The 27,124-nt window shown below is 38.2% G+C and overlaps 1 protein-coding gene across 8 annotated transcripts in view; it reads left to right on the top strand.

Annotated features, from left to right (window-relative positions):
* ADAMTSL1 (ADAMTS like 1) overlaps positions 1-27,124 on the top strand; it is a 953,154-nt gene that overhangs the window by 560,376 nt on the left and 365,654 nt on the right. For all 8 annotated transcript variants that reach the window (XR_009051238.1, XR_009051237.1, XM_057720944.1 and 5 more), the window contains one exon: positions 1,756-1,883. Coding sequence is in view for 6 of the 8 variants with exons in the window: in XM_057720944.1 (XP_057576927.1) it covers positions 1,756-1,883 (128 nt within the window). In the remaining 2 variants the exon portion in view is untranslated. The remainder of the gene's footprint in view (positions 1-1,755; positions 1,884-27,124) is intronic.

Below are 27,124 nucleotides of genomic sequence, written 5' to 3'. Positions count from 1 at the left end.
CTCCAATAAAGATGTATTAAAAATAATAATAAGAGCTACCGTTTACAGAGCCTACTATACGCTGGTCACTTTACTTGCATCATCTCGAGTTCCTACAGTGCTTTATAAGAGGTTACCTCCTGTCACCTCCATATTCCATGCTCTTCTCGTATTATACACTGCCTATGCTCTGTCCTCACAGGACAAAACTGAAGATGAAACCATCATGCTGCCTATCATGCACACTTTCTTTACAGTTTGCTTTTTCCAAATATATAGTTTTGAAATTTTAACATTTGTCATGTGTATGTCTTTGACATGAAACGATTCTGCCTTTAATATATGGACATCACTTGGTTTATTCAGTAAAGTAACTTGGCCACAGCTTACACTATTTGTAGAACTCTTGCCATGGACTGAGTTGTATCCCCCCAAATTCATATGTTGAAGCCCTCATGCCCAATATGATGCTATTTGGAGATGGGGCCTTTAGGAGATAATTAGGTTTAGAAGAGTCGTGAGGGTGGGGCCCTCATGATGAAATTAGCGCCTTTCTAACAAGAGACAGCAGTGAGCTTGTTTTCTCTCTCTTATTCACACAAAGCGGAGGTCATGTGACCACATACTGAAAAGGCAGCCACCTGCAACCCAAGGGGAAAGTCTTCACTGGGAGCTAACCATGCTGGCATCCTGGTCTCAGACTTTGACTCCAGAACTGTGAAAAAATTAATTTCTGTTGTTTAAGACACCCAATCTGGTATTTTGTTATGGCAGCATAAGCAGACTAATACAATGGTGAATGCACACATATGATATATTCTCAATTTATAATAACATAATAATTATAGGTAATATTTATTTGTGATTTACTCTGAAACTAGTCCTAAGTTTATTTTATGTAACTAGTCTTTCCACAGTGTGTGTGTGTGTGTGTACACATACATGCACACACATGGACTTAATGGCATGGTTATAATATTATCCCCATTTTATAGAAAGGGTAATTAAAGTATAGGGAGGTGATAAGTTACTTGTACAAAGACGCATAAGCAGTTAAAAAAGAGAATCCATATTGAAACTCAGGCAGTTTCTAACTCCAGAATCTATTCTATTAACTATTATAAAACTGGCACAAATTTTCTCCTTAACTCTTCTAAGAAATGTGAAGCACCACATGGAGACGTCCACATAACAATTTTCCTTACAGTAAATGCAGATTTCACTAGGAAGTCTGTCAATAACAAGCAGATCTGTCTGTCAGGAGCCAATCCTTGCATTACTAATGTTACTTCATGTAATTATTCTCATTAACAAATCTGAGTATGGGGAGTGATTCTGCTTCATTAAGTAAAAACTTGGTTTTATAAAATGTTAAATTTTGGAAAGCAGGGCTGTTATGCACATCAGTCTTCTCAGAGCAGAAGTTTTTCTCTTCACAAAGCAACAGAGTAGACGCATGAACCATGGGCAAAACTGTGACGTCAGTGCAATTTATCTCCCTCTGACCCACATTGCTGTTTCTGGCCACTTTTTTTCTATTCACTCCCATTAGTGCAGTCCCTTGCACTTTTCAGTCACGACCCAGGGTCCTTGAACTCAAATATCCCTCTCCCTAAACATATGCACATTATTAAATTGAAAAGAATCGGAGAATCTGAGCCTATCTTCATCCTCAGCAAGGCCAGCGTGTACAGACACACAGACTACCCACGCATCAGGACGCATGTTTCTGGATTCACTGAGGACTCATACTGACCATCCTCTCATTCCTCACAGAGCTCCAGGACCGCTCGCTCTGAGGAGGACCGGGACGGCCTGTGGGATGCCTGGGGCCCATGGAGCGAGTGCTCACGCACCTGCGGTGGAGGGGCCTCCTACTCGCTGAGACGCTGCCTCAGCAGCAAGTAAGTCCTGAACCCACAGGGTGGGGCTTTTGCAAGCCTCTGAGGGAGCAGGTTGGAGGCATACTCTGGGGGTAACACAGAGCATTTTGATGCACACAAATCCAAAGGAAGCAATGAAAGGAAGGTCCTAAGAATTAAATATAACCATCTCCAGCCAGGTATTTAGGTACTCTTATATGATAAGCATTATAGAATTTGTCTCATTCATCAAGCAAATTTTCTTCTCTGTTTTCATGTTAGAACTGGAAGGAAATTTTATTATTAGAAACGGATCTAGTATCTATAGCTCCATAATGTATTATACTTTTGGTACCATCTTAACAATTATGGTGATAATAATAAAAATATTAATGTTAATAGCATATTTTGTTGGATTCCAGTGTTACCAAGTAGTTTGTAAATGAAGGATATATTGGTTTGGTTTCTTTAGATGTTATAATGGCCAGAAGTTCCCCAAGGTCATTCAGTTTCCTGAATGATGAGTTTTGTATATATGGAGATTTGGAAGAATAGCAGCTGCAGTGGAAATTGGGGCATCACTAGCAGGAGTGATAATGAAAGGGGAAGTCAGAGTGGCTAACAGTTCCTCAGCTGAAAGGAAAAGGCTGGAGGTGTTAGAATGGAAAGTCTTCACTTAGAATAATAATAATTCAAAACTGCTTCTTGAGCTGTGTGGTCTATGACTAGATTTTTCTCCAAACTATAAAATGCAAAGTATTATGGTAATTTTTTTTAATGAAAGATTTTATTCAACAGTGAAAAGTGTTACATGTGGCAAGGAAGAGGTTTGATCAAAACTACTATATATTATAAATAAAGCATGAAACAGAAGAAGGAAAATGTATGCATCTGCTGATTCTTGTAGATTTTCATAAACAGCAGAAAGTGGTGAGATGTAGTTTTAGGAAAATGTCAACTTATTCTAAAAAGAGTGAGAATTTCTTGAAATCAGAGTCCAGGTCTTACTTTTTTTTATATCCCGCAGGTCTGTACAGGGTCTGAGAGGTATTAAGAGCTCAGTAGATGTTTCCTCATTGAATCCATTGATAACCAGATATCACTTTGGTTCCAGAGAGGCCCTGGTGGAAATAACACGCGCAGGGGAAAATGGCCAAAGGGCATATCCTGAAAGATACCAGATCAAAATCTTTCATCATCACTCCCACTATTGATGCCCCAATTTCCACTGCAGTTTCTGTTCTTCCAAATCTCCTTATACGTGAAACTCATCATTCATATGCAAACCTGAGACCTTGGGGGACTTCTGGCCCTTATAACATCTAAAGAAACCAAACCAATATACCTTTCATTTGCAAGGATGTTTAGACGTTCTGGTGTTTGGGTCTGCACTGAAGATGAGTCTGTTGGTTGCATCCACTAGTGAGTTTGTCTGTCTGCATTGGAGGCCAGCTTTATATCAAACCAGATCTGTGAGCTGATAAGAAAGAATAGATTTTTCATCCTTATGATTCCCCTGTTCTCTTAATCTTGATATCAAAAACTTCCTAAATCTATACCACATGGTGATAGCACTGTGGGGCATAACTGATAATAAACACACATCAGCAAAGCCGAAAGGTACATATGTGGAAAGTTCCTATTATGTAGTTTGCCCAAGTTAGCATGCTTGAATATTCTGTAGGGCTGAGCCAAAACATTGTCACAAAGCTGGTAAGAAATGTATGGGAACTTTCACATTGGCTCAGTGATACGAATGTTACACTGTAAGAATCTTGTACTGCCTGAGAGACTGAGAAATAACTTCAGGAATGAATTAAAATCACAAGTGAAACTGTCATTAGGCAAATCATCAAATATTGACGTCCTGTGAAATTCAGAATGACCATTTTTTTCACCTAGTAAATTAAGACTAGTCATTAGGGTTTTATTAAGATACTATGGGAGATATCAGTTGTCATCTACTTATAATGAAATGAAAAAGTGGAATGTAAATTCTAAAATTATGAACATATACATGTCCCTATTTGACTTTCAAATATTGAAAAAACACATTTAGTAAACTCATACTGGGGTGGGTAGGAAGTGAAAAAAAAGGGGAGAGAAGTGGACCACTTATTCTTTAGGGATATGAAGAAGAAAAAAGTCTTCAAACTGATATTTCCAAATCTGGTAAGAACATAAAGAAATGGTAAAAGAACAGACTGAACAGCTGAATCAACTAATGTGTGTTGTTTTTCTCAAGAGAACCAGAATCAGTATGGTTCAGCATAAAGTCACCTCACAGCACAAGCCCTGTTGAAGAATATATGTTGGGCACAAAATATGTCATGTACGACATGTGTCAACATATGTCAAAATATATGCTGGGCACAGATAAATAGTCTTGTCACAATTTTTTAAAAAGATGTACATTGGCCAAAGTAAGTTACCTGACTAAGTTCAAAGTCAATGTGGGAGAGCAAAAATGTTAGAAGGAAAGGCATGCGATGTCGGACTAATAAAGAACTGGGACCATTTTGGCAACCTACCGTGGATGGTCTTCTGTGGCAATTCACTTCTAACAGTTAATGGACTTAATGGGTTTTTCTTATCTCTCCACTCCAGATTTAGGCATCCGAATTCAATTCAGTCACCTTATAACTCTTGGGAAAGGTCAGAGGTTATGAATGTATTTAGAATGTGTTTAGAGGCCCAGCAGGTAACGAGAATCTGTGTTGTAATGTAATGGTCAGCATTCCAATTCAGCCCAAGTAACTCCCATCCACCTGCTGAGTTAACCTGCCAGGCCCATTTTCTAGCCCTGGTGATATGATCTCATAGGTCACATGTAGGTCTGATATTCTTAAGTCTATCAGATAATAATTATTCTATTCCCAATATGACAGAACTGTAAAGGAAGCTAAAATAGACTTTTTGGAATAGATGACAATGGCTCAACTTCTCAAGTTAAGTATGTTCCCTGATGGACTGGGGGCTTGGAGGAGGCTTGGTTAACCCCCTGAATATAGAACATCTCTGAGTGATCTTTTGAAAAAAGAAAAATCAGTGGAGGCAAAGAACAGTGAAAATATAAACAAATATTAAATATAAAATCCTTTATTCTCAACTGGCAGTGCTTAATGCTGGGAAAACAGCCCTGACCCAGGGAGATACTGGGCAGAATCCTTTCCTTGGCTTCTCCTCTGTCTTTTTTCTAGGCTCACAGAAAGTAAGTAGTGCTTGATTTTCCCAGTTTCTGATACTGGAACATTGATTATTGCCTTTCACTGCAACTTTGATTTGAGCAATAAAGGAAGGCAGTGTATAAAATTTTTTCTACAACTTTTTGCTAATTTCTGTAAAATTCCATTAGGTTTCATTGAGTAACTCTAATAATGCAATGGTTGCTAATCACCAAGTGGTACATAATGTCTGCTTTTATTTTTTTAATTAAAAAACAGAATACCCACTTGTACTTTATGATGGTCTTTTATTTTATTACACGTGAGTTAAACGATGTACCAACTACCTTGAGAAGCTTCTGCTTCTCGCTCCAATTTTCCACCTCTCCAACTAAATACTCTGAAATCATGTTTTTAGCAAATTCATTTGTCTGGATGACCTAGTATGGTGTGTTGTTCAGTGGAAATGATCCTTTTTCAACCTAAATGACTTAAGCTTATTTTTAAAAAATTTGACACTAAAGATGTGTCTCTGAGAGCGCTGGGTTTGTCTTCAGCCAGGTTATTTAGCTGTGCCCAAAAGGAGTTCCAGATGCATAAGGCACTTAAGAATAGTGTGTCTAATGTCACATGTACCACTATATTAGGTCTGTGCCAAGCTCAAGGTCAGAGGTGTAAACTGTAGCTCATTTAAGATAGTAAAGAGTCAGCTGATACTCTTAAGTGTAGTGTCAACCTTTGCATTGGTGGCTGAAGAAGATTTAAAGATCTTTTGTGACCTTTTTTTTACTTTTTGAAATGCCAAATTAATCTCCAGACTAGTTAATACTATGGACTAATAGATTAATAAAATATGTTATTTAATACATTAAGTATGAATATTTTATTAAATCCCAACTGATTAAATGAAATGCTTGTCGACTTCATAGATATCCAAAAAACAAAAAAAGGCATACCTATAAAAGATGAAAACATTTTTAAAAATTAATAAATTTTGAATTGAATTCTTGAGTTGAATAAAAATTTTTGAGTTGAATGAAATTATTAGATGAACAAGAGACAATATCATCACACTGTAGAGTGATGATTAAAGAATTATCATTAAAAAATGAAAAAATTAAGATTATGGTATTCCAAAGGGATGTGGCTGCCAGAATGTTGTCAATATAAACATAAAAAAATTGAAGTAAATAGCCCAGGGAATCTTATCTCACAGGAATGGGGAAGATCATTCAAACTTGTCATTTCATAATAATTGTGTTAAGGGAAAATAAGCTAACTCCTCTGATTTTTTAATTGCAAACACAATTTTTCTCCCATAATAATATTGATACTTAAATGAATATAAGCTTTGGTTACCAAATAATTTATACACTGTATAATAATAAGTACCGAAAGAAATTTTTTTAATGTTACAATTTGGTGTATAATAATAAATACCAAAAGGAAAATTTTAATGTTAAGATTTGGCTTCGTAAACAGATATTTTTTCTTTTAAAGTCACCTCATCATCACAACATCCAATTAAGGTTCACAAGACTTGTTTTAAGAGATTTTAGAACTTTCAGCCCAAGTGAGCCCCAAAGCAAGATTTATCTGTTATTCGTCATCTAATGTTGTGTGTTATCAGCCTTGTTTTCCTTGGAAATGTATGAGGTTTGTGTAACAGAAAGATATACAAGTTCAGAATGAGTCTGACTAGTCATGTCATTTATATGAGGTGATCTTTTCATTGTGTTAGAGGAGATTTCACATTTTGGGATATATGTTTAAGAGTTTGCAGTTGCCTTCCTTTTACTTTTTGGGTCAAAGCCTAATCTAAATGTATTAGCAGGACTTCTAATATTCCAGGTCATATATCTTAGAGGGATATTTTGTTCCAAGATCTGATCATCTTTCAGGAGGAGAACACACTAAGGCCAATGACTGAATGTTTGAGGCCAATTTATGGCCTGGTTTGTCCCATAAACCTGTTTGTTGGAATAAAAGATGGTTGGAAATGTGTTTAGTGTCCATAACCTTTACTAGCCGTATTGGGAATCTGTAACTCTTGGCTGTCTTTTTCTGTTTATTTAAAAATTCCTTATTTGGTTAGTTCAATAGCTTTTCTGAAGTTTTTTTATTCTACTCAGCTTTCTTTTTTAAAAAACTACTCTATTGAGGTATCTTTGATATGTAAAAAATAATATATATTTAACGTGTACAACTTGATGTTTCGATAAAAGTATACATTGTGAAAAGATCACCACAATCAAGCTAAATAATATATCCATCACTTCTGAGTAGTTTGAGTGTGTGTGTGTGTGTGTGTGTGTGTTGAAAAGACTTAAGATCTATGTTCTTAGCAAATTTCAAGCATACAATACAGCATTGTTAACTGTCATTTCCATGCTGTACTTTAGATGTTCAGAACTCATTCATCTTGCATAACTGAAATGTTGTCCCCTTTGACCAACATCTCCTCATTTCCCCTCTCCTTTGCACCTGGCAACCACTATTCTTCTCTCTGCTTCTATGAATTTTACTATTTTAAATTTCACATGTAAGCAGGATCATTCAGTATTTGTCTTCCTGTGTCTGGCTTGTTTCATTCAGCATGATGTCCTTCAGTTTCATCTATGTTGTCACAAATGGCAGGATTCCCATCTTTATAATTTATAAATAATGTTCCGTTGTATGTGCATACCACATTTTCTATATCCATTCATTCATCAAGGGACCTTTAAGTTGTTTTTATATCTTGGCTATATTATGAATAATGCTACAATGAACATGGGTATATACCTATCCGAGATCCAGATTTCATTCCCTTTGGATATATACCCAGTAGTGAAATTGCTGGGTCAGATAGTTGTTATTTTTAATTTTTTGAGGAATCCCCATACTGTTATTCATAATGCCTTTAACAATTTACATTTCCATCACCAGTGCATAAGGCTTCCTTTCATCTACATCCTCTCCCACTTATCTTTTTAATGATAACCATTCTAACAGATGTATGATATCTCCTTGAGGTTTTGATTTGCATTTCCCTGATGTTTAGTGATGGTGAACATCTTTTCATGTATCTCTCGGCCACTTGTATGTCTTTTTTTGAGAATGTCTATTCAGGTCCTCTGGCCATCTTTTAAATTGGGTTATTTGGGCTTTTTTCTCTTGAGTTACATGAATTTTTAAAATATATTTTGGATATTTAGCCCTTATCAGATACATGGTTTGCAAATATTTTCTTCCACTAGGTAGGTTGGCTTTTCACTCTGTTGATTGTTTCTTTTGCTATACAGAAGCTTTTTAGTTTGATGCAACTCCACTTGTCAATTTTTGTCTTAGTTTCCTGTGCTTTTCTGTCATGACCAAACAGTTGTTGCTAAGACCAATGTCAAGAAGCTTTTTCCCTGTGTTTTCTTCTAGTAGTTTTACAGTTTAAAAATTTATATTTAAGTTTTTCATCTATTTTGAGTTAAATTTTGGTACTTGGTGTGAGATAAGGGTACAGTTTCATTCTTCTATATGTGGCCTTCTAATTTTACTAATACCATTTATTGAAGAGACTATCTTTTCCCCATTGTGTGTTCTTGGCACCTTGTCAAAGATTAGTTGACTATATAAACACAGGTATATTTCCAGCCTCTTTATTCTGTTCCATTGGTGTACATGTCTGTTTTTGCCCCAGTACCATAGTGTATTGATTACTATAACTTTGTAACATAGTTTGAAATCAAGAAGTGTGATGCCTCCAGCTTTGTTTTTCATGTTCAGGTTTTGAGTTTGAAAGTATTCTCTCTTCTGTTTTTTGTGGCATTACTTATTTTTTAAATTTTTTGGTAGAATTCACCTGTGAAGCCAGCTGGCCCTGGGCTTTTCTTTGGTTTTAGATTACTGCTTCAATATTTTTGTTTGTTATTGGTCTGAATTAGAAAAAGGTGAACAAACTAAGCCCACAATTAACAGAGAAAAGAAATAATGACTAGGGCAAAAATAAATCAAATAGAGAATAGAAAAACAGCAGAAAAGATCAACTGAACTGAGGGTTTGTGTTTTGAAAAGATGAAATTGACAAACCCTTAGCTACCCTGATGAAAAAAAGAGAGAAGATGCACATTAATAAAATCAGAAATGAAAGAGGAGACATTACAATGCATGTTTCAGAAATTAAAAGTGTGATAGGGACTATTATGAACCATTTTATGCCAAAAAATGGGATAACCTAGAAAAAAGTGAATGAATTCTCAGAAACATATGACCTTTAAGAATGAATCTCAATTTTCATGCATTCATTTAATAAATATTTATTGAACATCTACTATGTATTAAGCAAATTCCAAGGTATAACTAAGGATATAAAGCCCAAGGGACAAACATTTGCTGTTGGGAATTTATCATATTATTAAGCTTCTGCTGATTATATTGAGTTTCTACTGATTATAGTTGCAAGATATTTTAAGAACTAAGAGAATTTCCCCCAGTCCTGTAAATAGGTAATATATCTGCAGCACTGATTCTTAACCCCAACTGTCGAGTCACCTGGAAAGCTTTATAAAAAATACAAATATCTGGGCTTCACAGAAGACCAATTAAATTAGGATCTCTGGGGTTGGAGCCCTGCCATCAATAATTTTGTAAAAGCTCTCCTAATGACTTGAATGTGTATCCACTGTGAAAACTGCTGCTCTGTTGGAGGGCATGATAGTGAAATGATGAGGTTTGTCTCCAGGTCTCTGAGAATCTAGAGGTTGGGGTAATGAAGAAAAGAAGATATTTTCTGATAAAGAGATTTCTTTATGTTTAAATTCCTTATTCAGGTTTTTATGAAATGACTTAATTTGCAATGTGGGAGGAAAAGTCATAGACACCAGCATGTCAGGACATAAAACTAGTGATTGGCCCATACTCCTGTGAGCCACAGCAATAACGTTTCTGAGTAGTTCTCCAGTTTCTAGTAGCACTCAAGATCAACCTTGCCCAAAGTGGTGAAGAGACTTAGTGATTTCTGAGATTTTCTTCCATTCCATTATTGAACTTACAGATATGACCCTTTAAGCCTTCAGGTTGTTAGTGAATAACTAAGTTAATGCCCAGTGACTGGGGTGGTTTATGCAAATTCTCAGAGATCAATTTCCCCTCAAGTTCATTAAATTCCTTAACCATACAGTTTAACTTTTCACCTTCAATTCAGGATCACCATTATCCCTGTCCCCCTAAAAAAAGAAAGACTTCCTTGAATTCTATTTCCTCTGTTTGATCCCGGTTTGTATCAATACAGTAGAAGAGAGGAGTTTATCTAACTCTGTTTTGCTTAGTTTCAACCACTGGGGATGGGGGGCTGGAGGGTAAAGGGAAGAAAGGGTGTGTGTGTGTGTGCACGTGCGTGCACGTGTGTGTGTGTGTGTGTGTGTGTGTGCGTGCGCGTGCGCACATGTGTGTGGGTGTGTGCATGTGTGTGAGAGACAAAGAGAGATTGAAGTAAAAGGGACACCAGATATTAATAGCAAAAAAAAAAAAAAAAAAAGAGGAATACCAGAATTACATACATTGGGGAATGGATTCTTTACCTAGAGACAGAAAAAAAAAATAAGTATAGAACGCTAAGTAACATCACATTTATGTGTGATCATCAGCCAAAGCCCATAACTACGAATGCCAATCTCAAATAGCTTCCGGGCCAACCTCTACCTTGGCTTTGGGGTAGGACTCACTAGTCAAGATAGAGATCCTTTCCTATGGGAAACAGTCACCTATTTGGGAACCTGGCTCTTAAAAAAACTGTTTCGTTGCCTCTGCTAGAAACTTCATCCTACTTTGTGGACTATCCCTTTTAGTTTTTATCAAACTACTAATTTTGAGTCTTGGCCCCACTCTTTTCTAGCTGTGTGACATTGGATTGGGTTCTGGGCTTCTCTGGGATTTAGTTGCCTCATCTATCATGTCAAGTGGGTAGTGCCTAGAACAGAATAGGTGTTCAGTAAATATTTATATTGAAAAAATGTCTAAGGTGCCCTATAACTCCAAATCGAATGTGTGACTCATTTTGCTGTTAGATAAGAAGAGGAGTAAAAACTGCTCTGAATATAAATGGTTTTAAAGAAAAATGTTGTGATTCTCCAGGCCCTCATTTTGCAACAGACATCTGGGTGATGTGAGCTGATTGAAGAACTTTTGTCTCTAGCCAGAATAATTCATAAATTCCCAGCTCCAGGGTTGTGTGGGGTGAGGTTGTGAGAGTCCTAGAGTTTCATAATATACATTTTCCTCATGGGGAAGATGGAAAAGTTGGACTTGATGTTGCTAAAACACATTTGTTTTTATTCTCATTCTTTGCCTCTTTTGGCTACTGAGCAAATGTAAGATCATTTGCAAACCTTATGGCATGTGTGTATGTATTACAAGTGCATGTCCTTCCTGCTGGTGAATCTCAAGCTAAAGGCAGCAACTCCCGGGCCCCCACCCCTTGCCCTCCTTCAGAGGGAAGAATGCATTGCAGTGACCAACACAACTCTGAGTGGATATGTGAAAATAAACATGTCCGTAGACAAGAGCCAATGTTTCTTTCCTTTGGTAGCTATTAAGTTTTCTTTTAAACTTTTCATCTTCAGTTTATTGTAGAAAGATTTTAATTGGGTTTCAAGTTCAAAAATTAGAGCAAATGTGAGGCCAAAAATTCTTTGTGACCTGAAATTATCCTTATTGCATTTCTTTCTCTTCTACTCTTTCCTTCCCTTCCCTCCTTCCTTCCTTCCCTTCCCTTCCTTCCTTCCTTCCCTCCCTTCCCTTCCCTTCCCTTGCCTTCCTTCCCTTCCTTCCCTCCCTTCCCTTCCCTTCCTTCCCTCCCTTCCCTTGCCTTGCCTTCCCTTCCTTCCCTCCCTTCCCTCCCTTCCCTTCCCTTCCCTTGCCTTGCCTTCCCTTCCTTCCCTTCCTTCCCTTCCCTCCCTTCCCTTCCCTTCCCTTGCCTTGCCTTCCCTTCCTTCCCTCCCTTCCCTTCCCTTCCCTTCCTTCCCTTCCCTTCCCTTCCCTTCCCTTCCTTCCCTCCCTTCCCTCCCTTCCCTCCCTTCCCTTCCCTTCCCTTGCCTTGCCTTCCCTCCCATCCTTCCTTCCTTCCTCCCTCCCTTCCTTGCTTCCTTCCTTCCACTTCTCAATAAGTGCTTATGGAGTACTAACAGGAAACCATGCTTCACTGGGCATTAGGGCTCAGAGATCACACAAATAGACTGAAGAAGAGAAAAGCGGGTAAACAAAAATACATTTTCTAAAAGTGAAAAGCGTCCTGGGTGACTGCAGGCCTGTGTCCTGGTCCTTTCAGCTGCTGGCCACGCTGCCGACTCTGTGCATCTTCTGCTGATGAGCCCGCTTCCTACAACGCCTCCCGCTGTCCATGCCCACAAACCCTCAGTGTTATTTAAAGTTACCTCCAGCAGTGGCCCCTAGTCTCACTTTGCTTGATTTCTAAGGCACTCTGTTTGCACCACTTTTAATGACTTTTACCTAGCCTGGCTTGTGTTATAGTTATTTATAAGACCCTGTCCCCCACTAGACTATCAGCACGATGGGCACAGGTTTTGTCTTGCTTTTCTTTACATCTTCCTGTTGTGTACACGGTAGGTACTCAGTCAATGCTGTGTGAATTGACTGAATTGGCTATGGGGAACAGTAACCTACCACCATACTTTGGGAAGCAGAGTAGGGAGGGAAGGCTGTTTCTTGAATTAGCCTTTCTCCCTCCACCTTCTTGGGACTCATATGGCCCATGCAGGACACCCCTCCTAAGATATCACCTTTGTAAGTTACTTCTGTCTCTCTTCAATCAGTCCCTTTGTCCAATTCCTCCATATTTAGTATGCAGACCATCCCCGTTAGTTGTTGATCCTGCATTATACTGATATGTGTTCTGTTTGGACTTGTGGATTTTTTTACAACTAAATTATAGCATTGAGAAGGGTCAGGGGCGTCTTCATTTTTGTACCTTTCACAATGCCTGGCTTAGTACTGCTTCCAGTTGGATGCTCAATAAATATGTGAAGTGACCGTAAATCAGAAAGCATTCTACCAAAGCTCGTGAAGCAGAGTGTCCTGCCCAGGGGCTCATCTTCACTTTGCGATTGCGTGTTGTGTTGTCTCATTAGATTATCTGAGCAGTCTGCTCAGAGCAGTTTCTGGCTTCATTAGAAGCTGGGCATGATCGCTGTTGTTTCCAATGTCATTGTTCTTGTTGTCTTCTCTTTTGATTACACGAGCACCCTCCTCATTTTCATAAATCTAGCCCATGTTTGTAAGAACTCGATGCTTTGTTGTAGCATGTCTGTCTTTGAAGAACAGGCAGAGATATGTAAAATCACACTTGTTTGGGAAAAAAAATTGGCACTGGTTTTTCTAGTTGTAATTTAGAACATACCAAACACTCATAATAGCAAATAAACCAATTTGAAACTCACAGGACAAACTCCAAAATTCAGTCTGTAATATCCTCATGTGTGTCTGTATTTTAATTGAACAGCTCTGCAGGCTCTGAGCTGCTGCTCAAGAATCTGTAAAAGTACAGTTCCCTATGGTCAAGAGAAGATCAAACAACCGGAGAAGATGTCATCTTAGAATGTTTTTCCTAAACCTACATGGTTTTCATTTATATTGAATTTAGTCTGCACATTAAGTTTTAGTAACTCTTTTTATATACAGAAATCAGAGTCTCCAAGCTGGCATCGCATTCAGAACGTTTTTATAATGAGAGATTAGTATAGAGCAGAAGTGTTGAATTGTAAAACTAAGGTTACAAAAATACGTTACCTGTGCCAAAGAAACACTTTCATATCGAGGACTCAATTTATGGTACCATTTTTCAGTGTGGGATTCTGTTACCACCTCCTCTGTTTAAAATTGCTTTTAAAATTCAGCTTTCAGGCTGACTCTTATTTTGGTTCCTTAGGCCACATTAGAGCCCCTAGCAGATCAGGAAGAGCTGGTGTGACACCAGGGCTGTGTCTGTTCCCAGCCAGCTCACCTACTGATGGATGACTTCTGGCTGTGTGCCTCTTTGTTGTTTGTTGTGTTATTACAACAGAAAGCATTTTCAAAAGCTACATTTATCAAGTTGTCATAATAGTTTGGCTTGCATATGTATCTAGCCAGAAAAAAAATCAGTCTCTCCCTTAGCACTAATGTTTGAGCCACGTTGATACACCACATGCAGAAGAGGCAGTGCAAAACAGATAGGCATCCTACATGAGATTCAGGGGCCTTTCAACTGAATGCTTAAGAGGGGAGATTTTTTTTTATGTTTGCATTTGTAAGCCCCAAAGCACCAAAGATCTCTGTCTCCTTGTTTCAAAGGTACTTTTCCACTGGAGGTTGTGTGTTGGGGATACATTATTCCTAGAATTTTGGTGGCTTTGTGTAATGAAGGAGCTTTAACCTTACATGGAAAAAACCTGAAGTTTGCCAGGAAGAAGTTCAAACACACCTTTTAACATCTAAGATCAGTTTTTCATAGGCAAGTGTTACCAGATTAAATGTTATTTGTTATAGAGAATCTTGTAAGTAAATTTCTTACTATTGGAAATAGGTGGCTGACTGGGAGCTCATGGCTATCGTGGGGAGGGTGAGGGTATAAAGGGATTCATGTTCACAGTCAATATACGTTCATTAAATGTTTGCTAAAAATACTTCAAATCTATTAATGTTAATAAATCACTAGTAATGCATACTAGAAAATCTCTGATTATTTAGAGATATAGTACATAATGAATATATAAGTATACAATATACTTTTATGAAATAAAAGTATCTGTATATACTTTTTAATTGAGATATAATTAACATATAACATTGTGTGAATTTAAGGCTTACAATGAGTTGGTTTGATCCATGTATATGTTGCAATATGGTGATCACTTTAGCATTAGCTAATGCCTCTATCATATCCCATAATTATTGTTTCTTTTTTGTAGTGGGAACAATTAAGATCTAATCTCTTGGCAACTTTGGGGTTCATAATATAGTCTTGTTTATAATCACTAGGCTATGCATTAGATCTCCAGGACTTATTTATCTACTAGTTGCTAGTTGGTACCCTTAAAAGACACCTCCCCAATTCCCCCGCCTCCAGGGCCCTGGTAATCACCATTCTACTCTCTGTTCTTACGTAGATACTTTTTGAAGAAAGGACAGTGCTGAATTGACTCCTCCTGTTGGGACCAAGTGCCACACAAAGTTTCTACATGAACAAGGCTCATTTTGATTCTCATGAAAGGCATTCTAAATTAGAATTAAATAATAACTGTTTTAAAAATGGAATGAAACATAGAGCATTAAAGAATGACTTTTTAAGCACAAGTGTGAGACAGAGAGATCTAAGGGAAAAATGAGAACTTGGGACTTAGGAGACCCACAGGGATGGCATGTCTTCTAACTCCTTTTCTCTCCCGTACAAAGCAAGACCACCACTAACTATCTGGGGTCCATGGACTCTAGTTCGAGCCCTTAGGTTTTCAGCATCCAGTTTGACCCATGGATTAGGATAGCGAGCATCTGAGGATAGCTTTACACACAGTGTCCGCAGGTTCGTATAGCTTCTTTTTTGATGGTCAGGTTCATTGGTATCAAGTGTTGTTGCCCAAAAGAAACTCTTATGATAAAGTGTCTGCAGGATGTGAAAAGCAGCCCCAAAAGTGCATTTGCACTTCATTCTCTTGGGTGTTCTCAGAATTTGTTATTCCTCATGAGGTCTTTGTAAAAAGCCCCAGAAATGGAGAAGTATTTTAACTGGCTCTCTGGGGATGCCCTCCTGCTCCATGGCTCCCGTGAGTACTGAAAGGCGCACTTGAAATGAAGGAGGAAAACAGTGTTCCAGTACTCCGTGAAGTCCTGGCTGAGGTTCTCAATCTGCTGGTCTTGTTCAGTTCATGATCATTTTTGGACCCACAGTGTAAAGGACCCAGAGTCCTTCTGGCATGAATTGCTAACATGGTTTTATGTCTGTTCTTTTGTAAAGAGCTCATAGTTTCCTTCTGGATGACTTTAAAAAAGAGAGAAATATAAGCAGATGAACTGTCCTATTTCAAAATTCTTTGCCCATGAGTCCATATTTGAAAGGCACTCAGAGAAATATGGCAACCTGTTCTTACTTTGTAGCACTCTTTGGTTTTTGAAAATCAAAGGCAAAGCTCCATGAGCCTAATATAAGTGCAATTGTCCTTAAGAACTCTAGCATTTAATCTACACAGTTATCAGATTTTCTTGAAACAGTTCACTAACACCAAGGATGAGTTTGGTTATGTCACTAGAAGGATCTGTTTTCTTAGAGAGGAAATGATAAGAATTTTTAATTTAAATTGATGTACGTTACCAGATTTTTTTATTGTTTTTTAATCAAATCTTTATTGCAGTGTAATTGTTTTGCACTGTTGTGCCAGTTTCCACTTAGTACAACAAACTAAATCAGCTGTATTTATACATATATCCCTATATCCCCTCCCTCTTGAGTCTCCCTCCCACCCTAACTATCCCACCCCTCTAGGTCATCACCAGTCATGGAGTTGATCTCTCTGTGTTATGCAGCTGCTTTCCTACTAGCCATCTGTTTTACATTTGGTAGTGTGTATATGTCAGTGCTACTCTCTCATTTTGTCCCAGCTTCCCCTTCCCCACCACGTGTCCTCAAGACTGTTCTCTAAGCTATGTCTTTATTCTTCCCCTGCCACTGAGTTCATCAGTACCATTTTTTTTTTCTAGATTCTGTGTATATGCGTTAGCATAAGGTGTTTGTTTTTCTCTTTCTGACTTACTTCACTCTGTATGACAGACCTTAGGTCCATCCACCTCACTACAAATAGCTCAATTTCATTCCTTCTTATGGCTGAGTAATATTCCAGTGTATTTGCCCCACATCTTCTTTATCCATTCATCTGTTGATGGACATTTAGGTTGCTTCCATGTCCTGGCTATTGTAAATAGTGCTGCAATGAACTTTGGGGCGCATGTATCTTTTTGAATTATGGTTTTCTCTGGGTATATGCCCAATAGTGGAATTGCTGGGTCGTTTGGCAGTTCTATTTTTAGTTTTTAAGGAATCTCCGCACTGTTTTCCATACTGGCTGTGTCAATTTACATTCCCACCAACAGTGCAAGAGGGTTCCCTTTTCTCCACAGCCTGTCTAGCATTTATCGTTACTAGGTTTTTTGATGATGGCCATTCTGACTGGTGCAGGGTGATACCTCACTGTGGTTTTGATTTGCATTTCTCTAATGATTAGCAATGTTGAACATCTTTTCATATGCCTATTGGCTATCTGTGTGTCTTCTTTGAAGAAATGTCTACTTAGGTCTTCCACCTATTTTTGGATGGGGTTGTTAGTTTTTCTGATATTGAGCTGCATGAGCTGCTTGTATATTTTGAAGATTAATTCTTTGTCCATTGCTTCATTTGCAAATATTTTTTCCCATTCTGAGGGTTGTCTTTTCATCTTATTTATAGTTTCCTTTGCTGTGCAAAAACTTTTAAGTTTCATTAGGTCCCATTTGTTTGTTATTTTTATTTCCGTTACTCTAGGATGTGGTTCAAAAAAAGATTATGCTGTGATTTATGTCATAGAGTGTTCTGCCTATCTTTTCCTTTAAGAGTTTTATAGTGAGGGCCTTACATGTAGGTCTTTGATCCATTTTGAGTTTATTTTTGTGTATGGTGTTAGGGAGTATTCTAATTTCATTCTTTTACATATAGCTGTCCAGTTTTCCCAGCACCACTTATTGAAGAGGCTATCTTTTCTCCATTGTATATTCTTGTCTCCTTTGTTGAAGATAAGGTGACCATATGTACATGGATTTATCTCTGGACTTTCTATCCTGTTTCATTGATCTATATTTCCATTTTTCTGCCAGTGCCATACTGTCTTGATTACTGTAGCTTTGTAGTATAGTCTGAAGTCAGGGAGACTAATTCCTCCAGCTCCGTTTTTCCTTCTCAAGATTGCTTTGGCTATTCAGGGTCTTTTGTGTTTCAATATAAATTGTATAATTTCTCGTTCTAATTCTGTGAAAAAAAGGCCATTGGTAATTTGATAGGGATTGCACCAAATCTTTAGATTGTTTTGGATAGTATAGTCATTTTCACAATATTGATTCTTCCAATCTAAGAACATGATATATCTCTCCATCTGTTTGTGTCATCTTTGATTTCTTTCATATGTGTCCTATAATTTTCTGCATACAGGTCTTTTGCCTCCTTAGGTAGGTTTATTCCTAGGTATTTTATTCTTTTTGTTGCAGTAGTAAATGGGAGTGATTCCTTAATTTCTTTTTCTGATTTTTCCTTGTTAGTGTATAGTAATTTAAGAGATTTCTGTGCATTGATTTTGTATTTCACTACTTTACCAAATTCTTTGATTAACTCTAAGTTTTCTGGTGGCATCTTTAGGATTTTCTATATATAGTATGTCATCTGCAAACAGTGACAGTTTTACTTCTTCTTTTCTAATTTGGATTCCTTTTATTTCTTTTTCTTCTCTGATTGCTGTGGCTTAAACTTCCAAAACTGTGTTGTATAATAGCAGTGAGACCAGGCACCCTTGTCTTGTTCCTTAGAAGAAATGCTTTCAGTTTTTCATCATTGAGGATGATGTTGGCTGTGGGTTTGTCATATATGGCCTTCATTATGTTGAGGTAGTTCCCTCTATGCCCACTATCTGGAGAGTTTTTTGTTTTTTGTTTTTTTATCATAAATGGGTGTTGAATTTTGTCAAAAGCTTTTTCTGCATCTATTGAGATTATCACATGGTTTTTATCCTCAATTTGTTAATATGGTGTATCACATTGATTGATTTGCATATATTGAAGAATCCTTGCATTCCTGGGATAAACCCCACTTGATCATGGTGTATGATTTTTTTAATGTGCTGTTGGATTCTGTTTGCTAATATTTTGTTGAGTATTTTGCATCTATATTCATCAGTGATATTGGCCTGCAATTTTCGTTTTTTTATGACATCTTTGTCTGGTTTTGGTATCTGGGTTATGGTGGCCTTGTTGAATGAGTTTGAAAGTGTTCCTCCCTCTGCTATATTTTGGAAGAGTTTGAGAAGGATAGGTGTTAGTCCATCTCTAAATGTTTGATAGAATTCAACTGTGAAGCCATCTGGCTCTGGGCTTTTGTTTGTTGGAAGATTTTTAATCACAGTTTCAGTTTCAGTGCTTGTGATTGATCTGTTCATGTTTTCTATTTCTTGTTAGTTCAGTCTTGGAAGATTGTATCTCAGAATTTGTCCATTTCTTCCAGGTTGTCCATTGGCATATAGTTGTTTGTAGTAGTCTCTCATGATCCTTTGTATTTCTGCGGTGTCCGTTGTTACTTTTCCTTTTTCATTGCTGATTCTGTTGATTTGTGTCTTCTCCCTTTTTTCACAATCAGTCTGGCTAATGATTTATCAATTTTGTTTATCTTCTTGAAGAACCAGCTTTTAGTTTCATTGATCTTTGCTATTATTTCCTTCCTTTCTTTTTCATTTATTTCTGCTCTGATCTTTATGATTTCTTTCCTTCTGCTAACTTTGGGATGTTTTTATTCTTCTTTCTGTAATTGCTTTAGATGTGTGATTAAGTTGTTTATTTGAGATTTTTCTTGTTTCTTGAGATAGGATTGTATTGCTGTGAACTTCTCTCTTAGAACTGCTTTAGCTGCATCCCATAGGTTTTGGGTTGTCATGTGTTCATTGTCATTATTTCTAGGTATTTTTTGATTTCCTGTTTGATTTCTTCAGTGATCTCTTGGTTATTTAATAACATGTTGTTTAGCCTCCATGTGTTTGTATTTTTTACAGTTCATTTTCCTGTAATTGATATCTAGTCTCATGGCATTGTGGTCAGAAAGGATGCTTGATATGATTTCAATTTTCTTAAATTTATTGAGGCTTCATTTGTGACCCAAGATGTAATCTACCCTGGAGAATGTTCCATGTGCACTTGAGAAGAAAGTGTATTCTGTAGTTTTTGGATGGAAAGTGCTATATATATCGATTAAGTCCATCTGGTCTAATGTGTCATTTACAGCTTGTGTTTCTTTCTTTAATTCCTGTGTGGATGATCTGTCCCTTGGTGTAAGTGGGGTGTTAAAGTTCCCAACTATTATTGTGTTACTGTCGATTTCCCCTTTTATGGCTGTTAGCATTTGCCTTATGTATTGAGGTGCTCCTGTGTTGTGTACATAAATATTTACAATTGTTATATCTTCGTCTTGGATTGATCCCTTGATCATTATGTACTGTCCTTCCTTGTCTCTTGTGACAGTCTTTATTTTAAAGTCTGTTTTTTCTGAAATGAGTATTGCTACTCCAGCTTTCTTTTGATTTCCATTTGCCTGGAATATCTTTTTCCATTCCTTCACTTTCAGCCTGTATGTGTCCCTAGTTCTGAATTGTGTCTGTTGTAGGTATATGGATACTATTGTATCCATTCAGCCAGTCTGTGTCTTTTGGTTGTAGCATTTAATCCATTCATATTTAAGGTAATTATCGATAATGTATGTTCCCAGTACCATTTTCTTAATTGTTTTGGGTTTGTTTTTGTAATTCTTTTCCTTCTCTTATGTTTCCTGCCTAGAGAATTTCCTTTAGCATTTCTTGTAAAGCTGGTCTGATGGTGCTGAATTCTCCTAGTTTTTGCTTGTCTGTAAAGCTTTTAATTTCTCCTTCAGATCTGAATGAGAGCCTTGCTAGGTAGAGTAATCTCAGTTGTAGGTTTTTCGCTTTCATCACTTTAAATATATCCTGCCACTCCCTTCTAGCCTGCAGAGTTTCTACTGAAAGATCAGCTGTTAACCTTATGGGGATTCCCTTGTGTGTTATTTGTTGCTTTTCCCTTGCTGCTTTTAATATTTTTTCTTTGTATTTAATTTTTGAATGTTTGGTGAATATGTGTCTCAGTGTGTTTCTCCTTGGGTTTATCCTATATGGGACTCTCTGCACTTCCTGGACTTGATTGACCATTTCCATTCCCATGTTAGGAAAGTTTTTGACTGTAATCTCTTCAAATATTTTCTTCAGACCCTTTATCTTCTTCTTCTGGGAACCCTACAATTTGAAAGTTGGAATATTTAGTTTTTCCCAGAGGTCTCTGAGACTGTCCTCAATTATTTTCATTCTTTTTTCTTTATTCTGCTTCATGGCAGTTATTTCCACTATTCTATCTTCCAGGTCACTTATCCGTTCTTCTGTCTCAGTTATTCTGCTACTGAGTCCTTCTAGAAGATTTTTAATTTCAGTTATTGTGTTGTTCATCACTGTTTGTTTGCTGTTTAGTTCTTCTAGCTCCTTGTTAAACATTTCTTTTACTTTCTGCAGCTATGCCTCCATACTATTTCTGAGATCTTGAATCACCTTTACCATCTTTACTCTGAATTCTTTTTCAGGTAGACTACCTATCTCTTCTTCATTTGTTTGGTCCTATGTATTTTTATCTTGTTCCTTCACCTGCTGCATCTTTCTCCATCTTCTCATTTTGTTTAACTTACTGTGTTTGGGGTCTCCTTTCCTCAGGCTGCAGGGTCATATTTCTTCTTAATTCTGTTGCCTGTCCCTAGTGGGGAGGTTGGTCCAGTGGCTTGTGTAGGCTTCCTGGTTGGGGGGACTGGTGCCTGTGTTTGTGTATGTGGAGCTAGGCCTGGATCTTGTCCTGCTGATGTGCAGGGCCACATCTGGTGGGGTGTTTTGGGGTGTCTGTGAGCTTAGTATGAGTATAGGCAGTCTGTCTGCTAATGGGTGGGGTTGTGTTCCTGTCTTGCTAGTTGTTTGGCATGAGGTGTCCAGCACTGGAGCTTGCTGGCCTTTGGGTGGAGCTGGATCTTAGTGTTAAGATGGAGACCTCTGAGAGAGCTCTCACTGATTAATATTCCATGGGGTTGGGAGTTCTCTGTCTAATGTCCTGGACTCAGCTCTCCTGCCTCCAAGGTCCAGGTCTGACTCCCGGCTGGGGCACCAAGACCCTGGAAGCTGCACAGCATGGAGGAAAAGGAAGAAGAAGAAGAAGGGAGGGAGGGAGGAAGGAAGGAAGGAAGACAGACAAAACCCCAAGACAAGTGGTAAAAGCAAAACTGAAGAGACAAAATCACACAAAGAGATGTGCATACTCGCACTCACAAAAAGAGAAGAAAAAAAGAAAAAGAGAAAAAAGAAAAAAAAAGGGGAGAGAGAGCAAACGAGAGTAACCAAACCAAGAAACAAAACCACGTATGAAAATATACACTAAAGATTAAATTAACAAATACATAGAACCAGAAACAAGTCAAACCAACCAGGAAGTCCTCCAGTACTTCTAGGTAGGTCTCTACACCTGCTGTGGGCACTGTGGTGTCAGCTCAGGCTCTGATCTTGCCTTATTCCTGCATGTATTTGCCCCCAAAGTCCACAGTTGTCCCCTAAGTGCACATCCTCAACTGTAGGAACACTTGTCTATTCAGGTAATCCACAGAAGCAGGGTCTATCAAGCCAATTGTGGGTATTCAATCTGCTCCTCCTGTGTCTGTTTCCCTTTCTCTTCTTTGGTCCCACAGTCCTCAGGGATCAGTTTTGGTTTTGGTCTGGTCTCTGTGTGTGGGCTGCTCTCAGGCGTCGGTCCCCCTGCTGTCCCCCCCCCCCAGGCAAGTGGGGTTGAAAGTGGGTGATTGGGGCTCACTTGCTCATTCGGGCCAGGGGGAGGGATATGGCAGTCTAATTGAAATGTGCCTGGAGTGCCTGCAGCAGCAGAGGTCATCACAAGCCTGAGGTGCACTTCTCTTGGGGAAGTTAGTCCTGGACCTGGGACCCTTGGCAGTGGTGGGCTGCACTGGCTGCCAGGAGGGTGTGGACAATAACCTGCCTTGGTGGCCTCAGTGGCAGGCTCTATGTTCCGATATAACAGCTGTGGCTTGCAGTGGTGCTCACATAGGCATTGCCCTGTCATCTGTGAGCGTGCAGAGCAGGAAGCTCCTATGGCGGGCCACCTCTCGAGCACCCTGAGGCCTAAGGTCTCCTGCCTCTCTGTCAGGCACAGGCTTTTCCCCAGACTCCCTCCCGACTAGCTGTGATGCACTAGCCCTCCTAGGCTGTCCTCAAGCAGCCAATCCCAGTCCTCTCCCTGGTGTCTGTCCTCCGAAGCCCGAGCCTCGGCACCCATGCCCCACCCACCCCAGGGGACAAGCAGATAAGAGTCTCAGGCTAGGAAGTGCTACTTGGCACTGATCCTCTGTGCGGAACCTCTCCTCTCTGCCCTCCACACACTTGTTGTTGCTCTCTTATCCTGGGGGCTCAGAAGTTCCCCTTGTCCATCCCCACCAGTGAGGGGGCTTCCTAGTGTGTGAAAGCTTTCCCCCTTCACAGCTACCTTCCAGAGGGACACATCTCCTCCAGATTCCTTTGTCTTTTTTTTCCCCTTTTTTTCTTTTGCTCTACCCATTTACTTGGGATTTTCTTGCCTTTTTGAAAGTCTGAGATCCCTTGCCAGCGTTCAATAGGTGTTCTGAAGGAGTTGTTCCACATGTAGATGTATTCTTGATGTATTTGTGGGGAGGAAGGTGATCTCCACATCTTACTCCTCTGCCATCTTCCTGTCTCCCCCAGATTTTTTTTTTTTTATTCTTAATGAGAGATGAATGGAATAAACCTCCCTCTTTTAAAGACTTCTGTAAGCGGGGCAGTGGGTGGAGGGGGGGGATTCAAAAAATGGGTAAAGCCTGGAAAGAGAGCTTTTAATTTTCCATGGCAATGCATCTCTTTTAAGGTTGTTAAATTATGGCAGTAGAAACTAAGATAACATCAGGATGCTAAACATTGGAAGAGTTTGGATGGTTTGTTATTTGTTAATTGGAGACCAATAAAATATGCTTCAAGCTTATACTAATCTCATTATAAGTGAATTACAGTCTGAATAATTCACAAATAATAGCTTGAGGTTGAGGTGATTTCCTTTTTTTGAGAAAAGGAATTAAGTCAAAATTAATAAATAACTGGTTAGGAGTAAAGTGCTGATATAAATAAGGAAATTTCTGTACAAATTAGATTTAAAATATATTTTTATTTCTATTTTGTTCTTTTATACTTAAACCAGTTTCTGATTCATTAATTGGTACAATACTTAACTCGCTAAATATAGTTCTGTAACTATTTCATAGTTTTCATTGAACAGATGCATTTACTTAAACCCTTTGTTATTGGTGGCCTATAACTTTCCTGGGGAGCCATCTTGGACTGAAATTTCTAATGTTTGTTTTCATTTCCAGAGGTGAATTTTATTTTGTTAAAATGTGAAGAAAATCTTTCAGCTGTTTTATATTAACAAACTATTTTTTTAAGAATTTTTTTAAAAAGAGAGGAAAATATTTTTTACTGCATAATTCTTAGATGGGGCTTTTGTGCCTGGATAAATGCCTTGGATGAAGAAACTCATGCTTGGCAAGAATTAAAATCCTTGTGGTGGAATAGGCACTTAGTTACTTAAGTAAAATTTACATTCAGATTTAATAAACTTGAACTTTTAAAAAATACAAGGTTTTCTACTCAGAAGTTCTTTCACATTAAATTTTACTGACGAGTGTAGGTCTCTTGGAGGTGTTCCAAGTGTACAGTGTGTATCTAGATGTCATTTACTTACTGGATTTACCAGAATTGAGAAGCAGGTGATATACTGATGTGGAAAATAAAGTGTGGTTAACTCCCAGGCCAGCTGCCAGCTCAGCCTCCCAGATTTAATCTAGTGTTAGTATTTTACACATCTTAAGCACATCTTGTTCCTTTTCTATTATTGTTTTACATGCTTTGGAGTTAGATAAACCTGGGTTCCAATCCCTGGTTCTCTCTTTTCTGAATAGGTATGTGGCTTTCAGCCTCCTAGTCTTTCTCAGCCTCAGTTTTCTTATCTATTTAGTAGGAGCAATAAAGCCTTCCAGTTGTTGGAAGATTAGAGATAATGTGCATAGAAAGCTAGTACTGGACTGGATATCTATAGCACTCAATATATAGTAGAGGTTAGTATTAATATTATTGTCCACAATTTGATAATATCTTTCAACAACAAGGACTTTTCCAAACTCAAACATTACCACTTTAATATCATATTTCATTCAAATTAAATAAGCTCTCACTCAAAAAGTAATTCAGTACAGTAAAGTGAAGACAATTCAGGAGCAGAATTAAGTTATTTGCAAATCAATATTAGATGTTAGGCAATTACAGGATGCTCTTTGGAAATGGTGGCAAGTGTTTTTTTTTTTCTTTGCTGTTTTGTGTTTGTTTCGTTCTTGCTAAATAAAGATTTAATTCAATCTTTTACATTACATGCTTACTTCTCCTATTATCCAAGGATGCTTTTTTAAAATTATTGAACTGTGGTTGATGTACAATATTGTGTTAGTTTCAAGCGTACAGCAAAGTGATTCAGATAGCCAGCTAGCTAGCTAGATTCTTTTTCAGATTCTTTTCCATTATAGGTTATTACAAAATACTGAATATAGTTCCCTGTATTATACGGTAAATCCTTATTGTTTATCTATGTTACATATAGTAGTATGTATATGTTAACCCCAAACTCCTAATTTATCTCACCCCCCCCCACCTTCCCCTTTGATAACCATAAGGTTTTTTTTTTGGTTTTTTTGGCCGCGTTGTGTCTTCACTGCTGTGTGCAGGCTTTCTCTAGTTGTGGCGAATGGGGGCTACTCTTCATTGCTGTGTGTGGGCTTCTCACTGCAGTGGCTTCTCTTATTGTGGAGCATGGGCTCTAGCTGCGTAGGCTTCAGTTGCAGCATGTGGGTTCAGTAGTTGTGGCATATGGGCCCTAGAGCACACGGGCTTCAGTAGTTGTGGCGTGAGGGCTCAGTAGTTATGGCTTGCGGGTTTAGGTACTCAGTGGCATGTGGGATCTTCCCAGACCAGGGATTGAACCCATGTCCCCTGCATTGGTAGGTGGATTCTCAACCACTACACCAGCAGGGAAGTCCCCATAAGTTTGTTTTCTATGTTTGTGAGTCTGTTTCTGTTTTATAAATAAGTTCATTTATATTACTTTTTAGATTCCACATATAAGTGCTGTCATATAATACTTGTCTTTATTTGACTTACTTCGCTTAGTATGATAATCTAAGTGAAGTAAGTCTCAAGGATGCTTTTAAAACATGCGTAGGTATTCATAGTTTAAAATATCTGGGGAAAGGCTCATCTAAATTGTTAAAGTCGATATTTTTCTGATTTTTTATTTTTACTTTTTTTTAGTAAGCATTATGTCTATAATAACCCCACTGACGTTTGGATAGAGCTTTTGTGAGTTATCTCAGTTGGTGGCCACAACTTTAGGTCCTGCCATTTCCACACCCAGTGATGTCCAGTTGACAGATGAGGAAGCAAAAACCCTGAGAGGACAAGAGGCTTGTACAAAGGGAAACGCAAAGTCTGTGACTCAGATTGTCAAACTCCTAATTCAGATGTGTTTCTATTATTCCTTTCAGGGAGATAAGGTCAGGAAAAGAAAATAAAAGGAGGGTAAAAAACACAGCATTTTAAGGTCTTCATGATTAATGCCGGAATTCACTTTTTTAAAGCAAGATCATCATTGGATCTCCTTTGTTTTAAAACTTTCAGTGGTTCCCCTCTGCCTATTGCAAAGTTCACAGTTAGAAGGCATTTTTTATCTCCTTCAGTTCCCCACATACACCCAGAACTCCACAATCAAACCTCTTGAAAACATGCCAACCCACCATATCTTTTCATTCCTCTATGCCTTAGCCTATGGTTTCTTCTCCACGTATCCTTCACCCTCTTTAATATCTATTATATTTTTACATCTATTACATGGTTAATTTATTTGTTCAATGTCTACATAATGCTTACTATGTGTGAGGCACTGTTTGAAGTGCTTCACAAATATTAACTCATTTACTCCTCATAATAATCCCAGGAGATAAGTGATATTATCCCATTTCACAGATGACAAAACTGAGGTATAGAAACTGAGAAATCAGGATTCTAAAAAGAAGATTCTGCTTTCAAAGTGGGTACTCTTAACCACTACGCTATGTCACATATGCACTAGGAATTTCAAAATTGAAAAACATATCGCATTCAGCCAACCCTGATGTCTCCATGGCATGCTACCAAGAGCCTCCAGGTCATAGAATTA

The sequence above is a fragment of the Hippopotamus amphibius genome, chromosome 2, assembly GCF_030028045.1.
Source record: "Hippopotamus amphibius kiboko isolate mHipAmp2 chromosome 2, mHipAmp2.hap2, whole genome shotgun sequence".
In the NCBI taxonomy this organism is placed as follows: domain Eukaryota; kingdom Metazoa; phylum Chordata; class Mammalia; order Artiodactyla; family Hippopotamidae; genus Hippopotamus; species Hippopotamus amphibius.
Note: the sequence above shows the minus strand (reverse complement) of the source record. Positions and strands in the feature narration are given on the sequence as shown.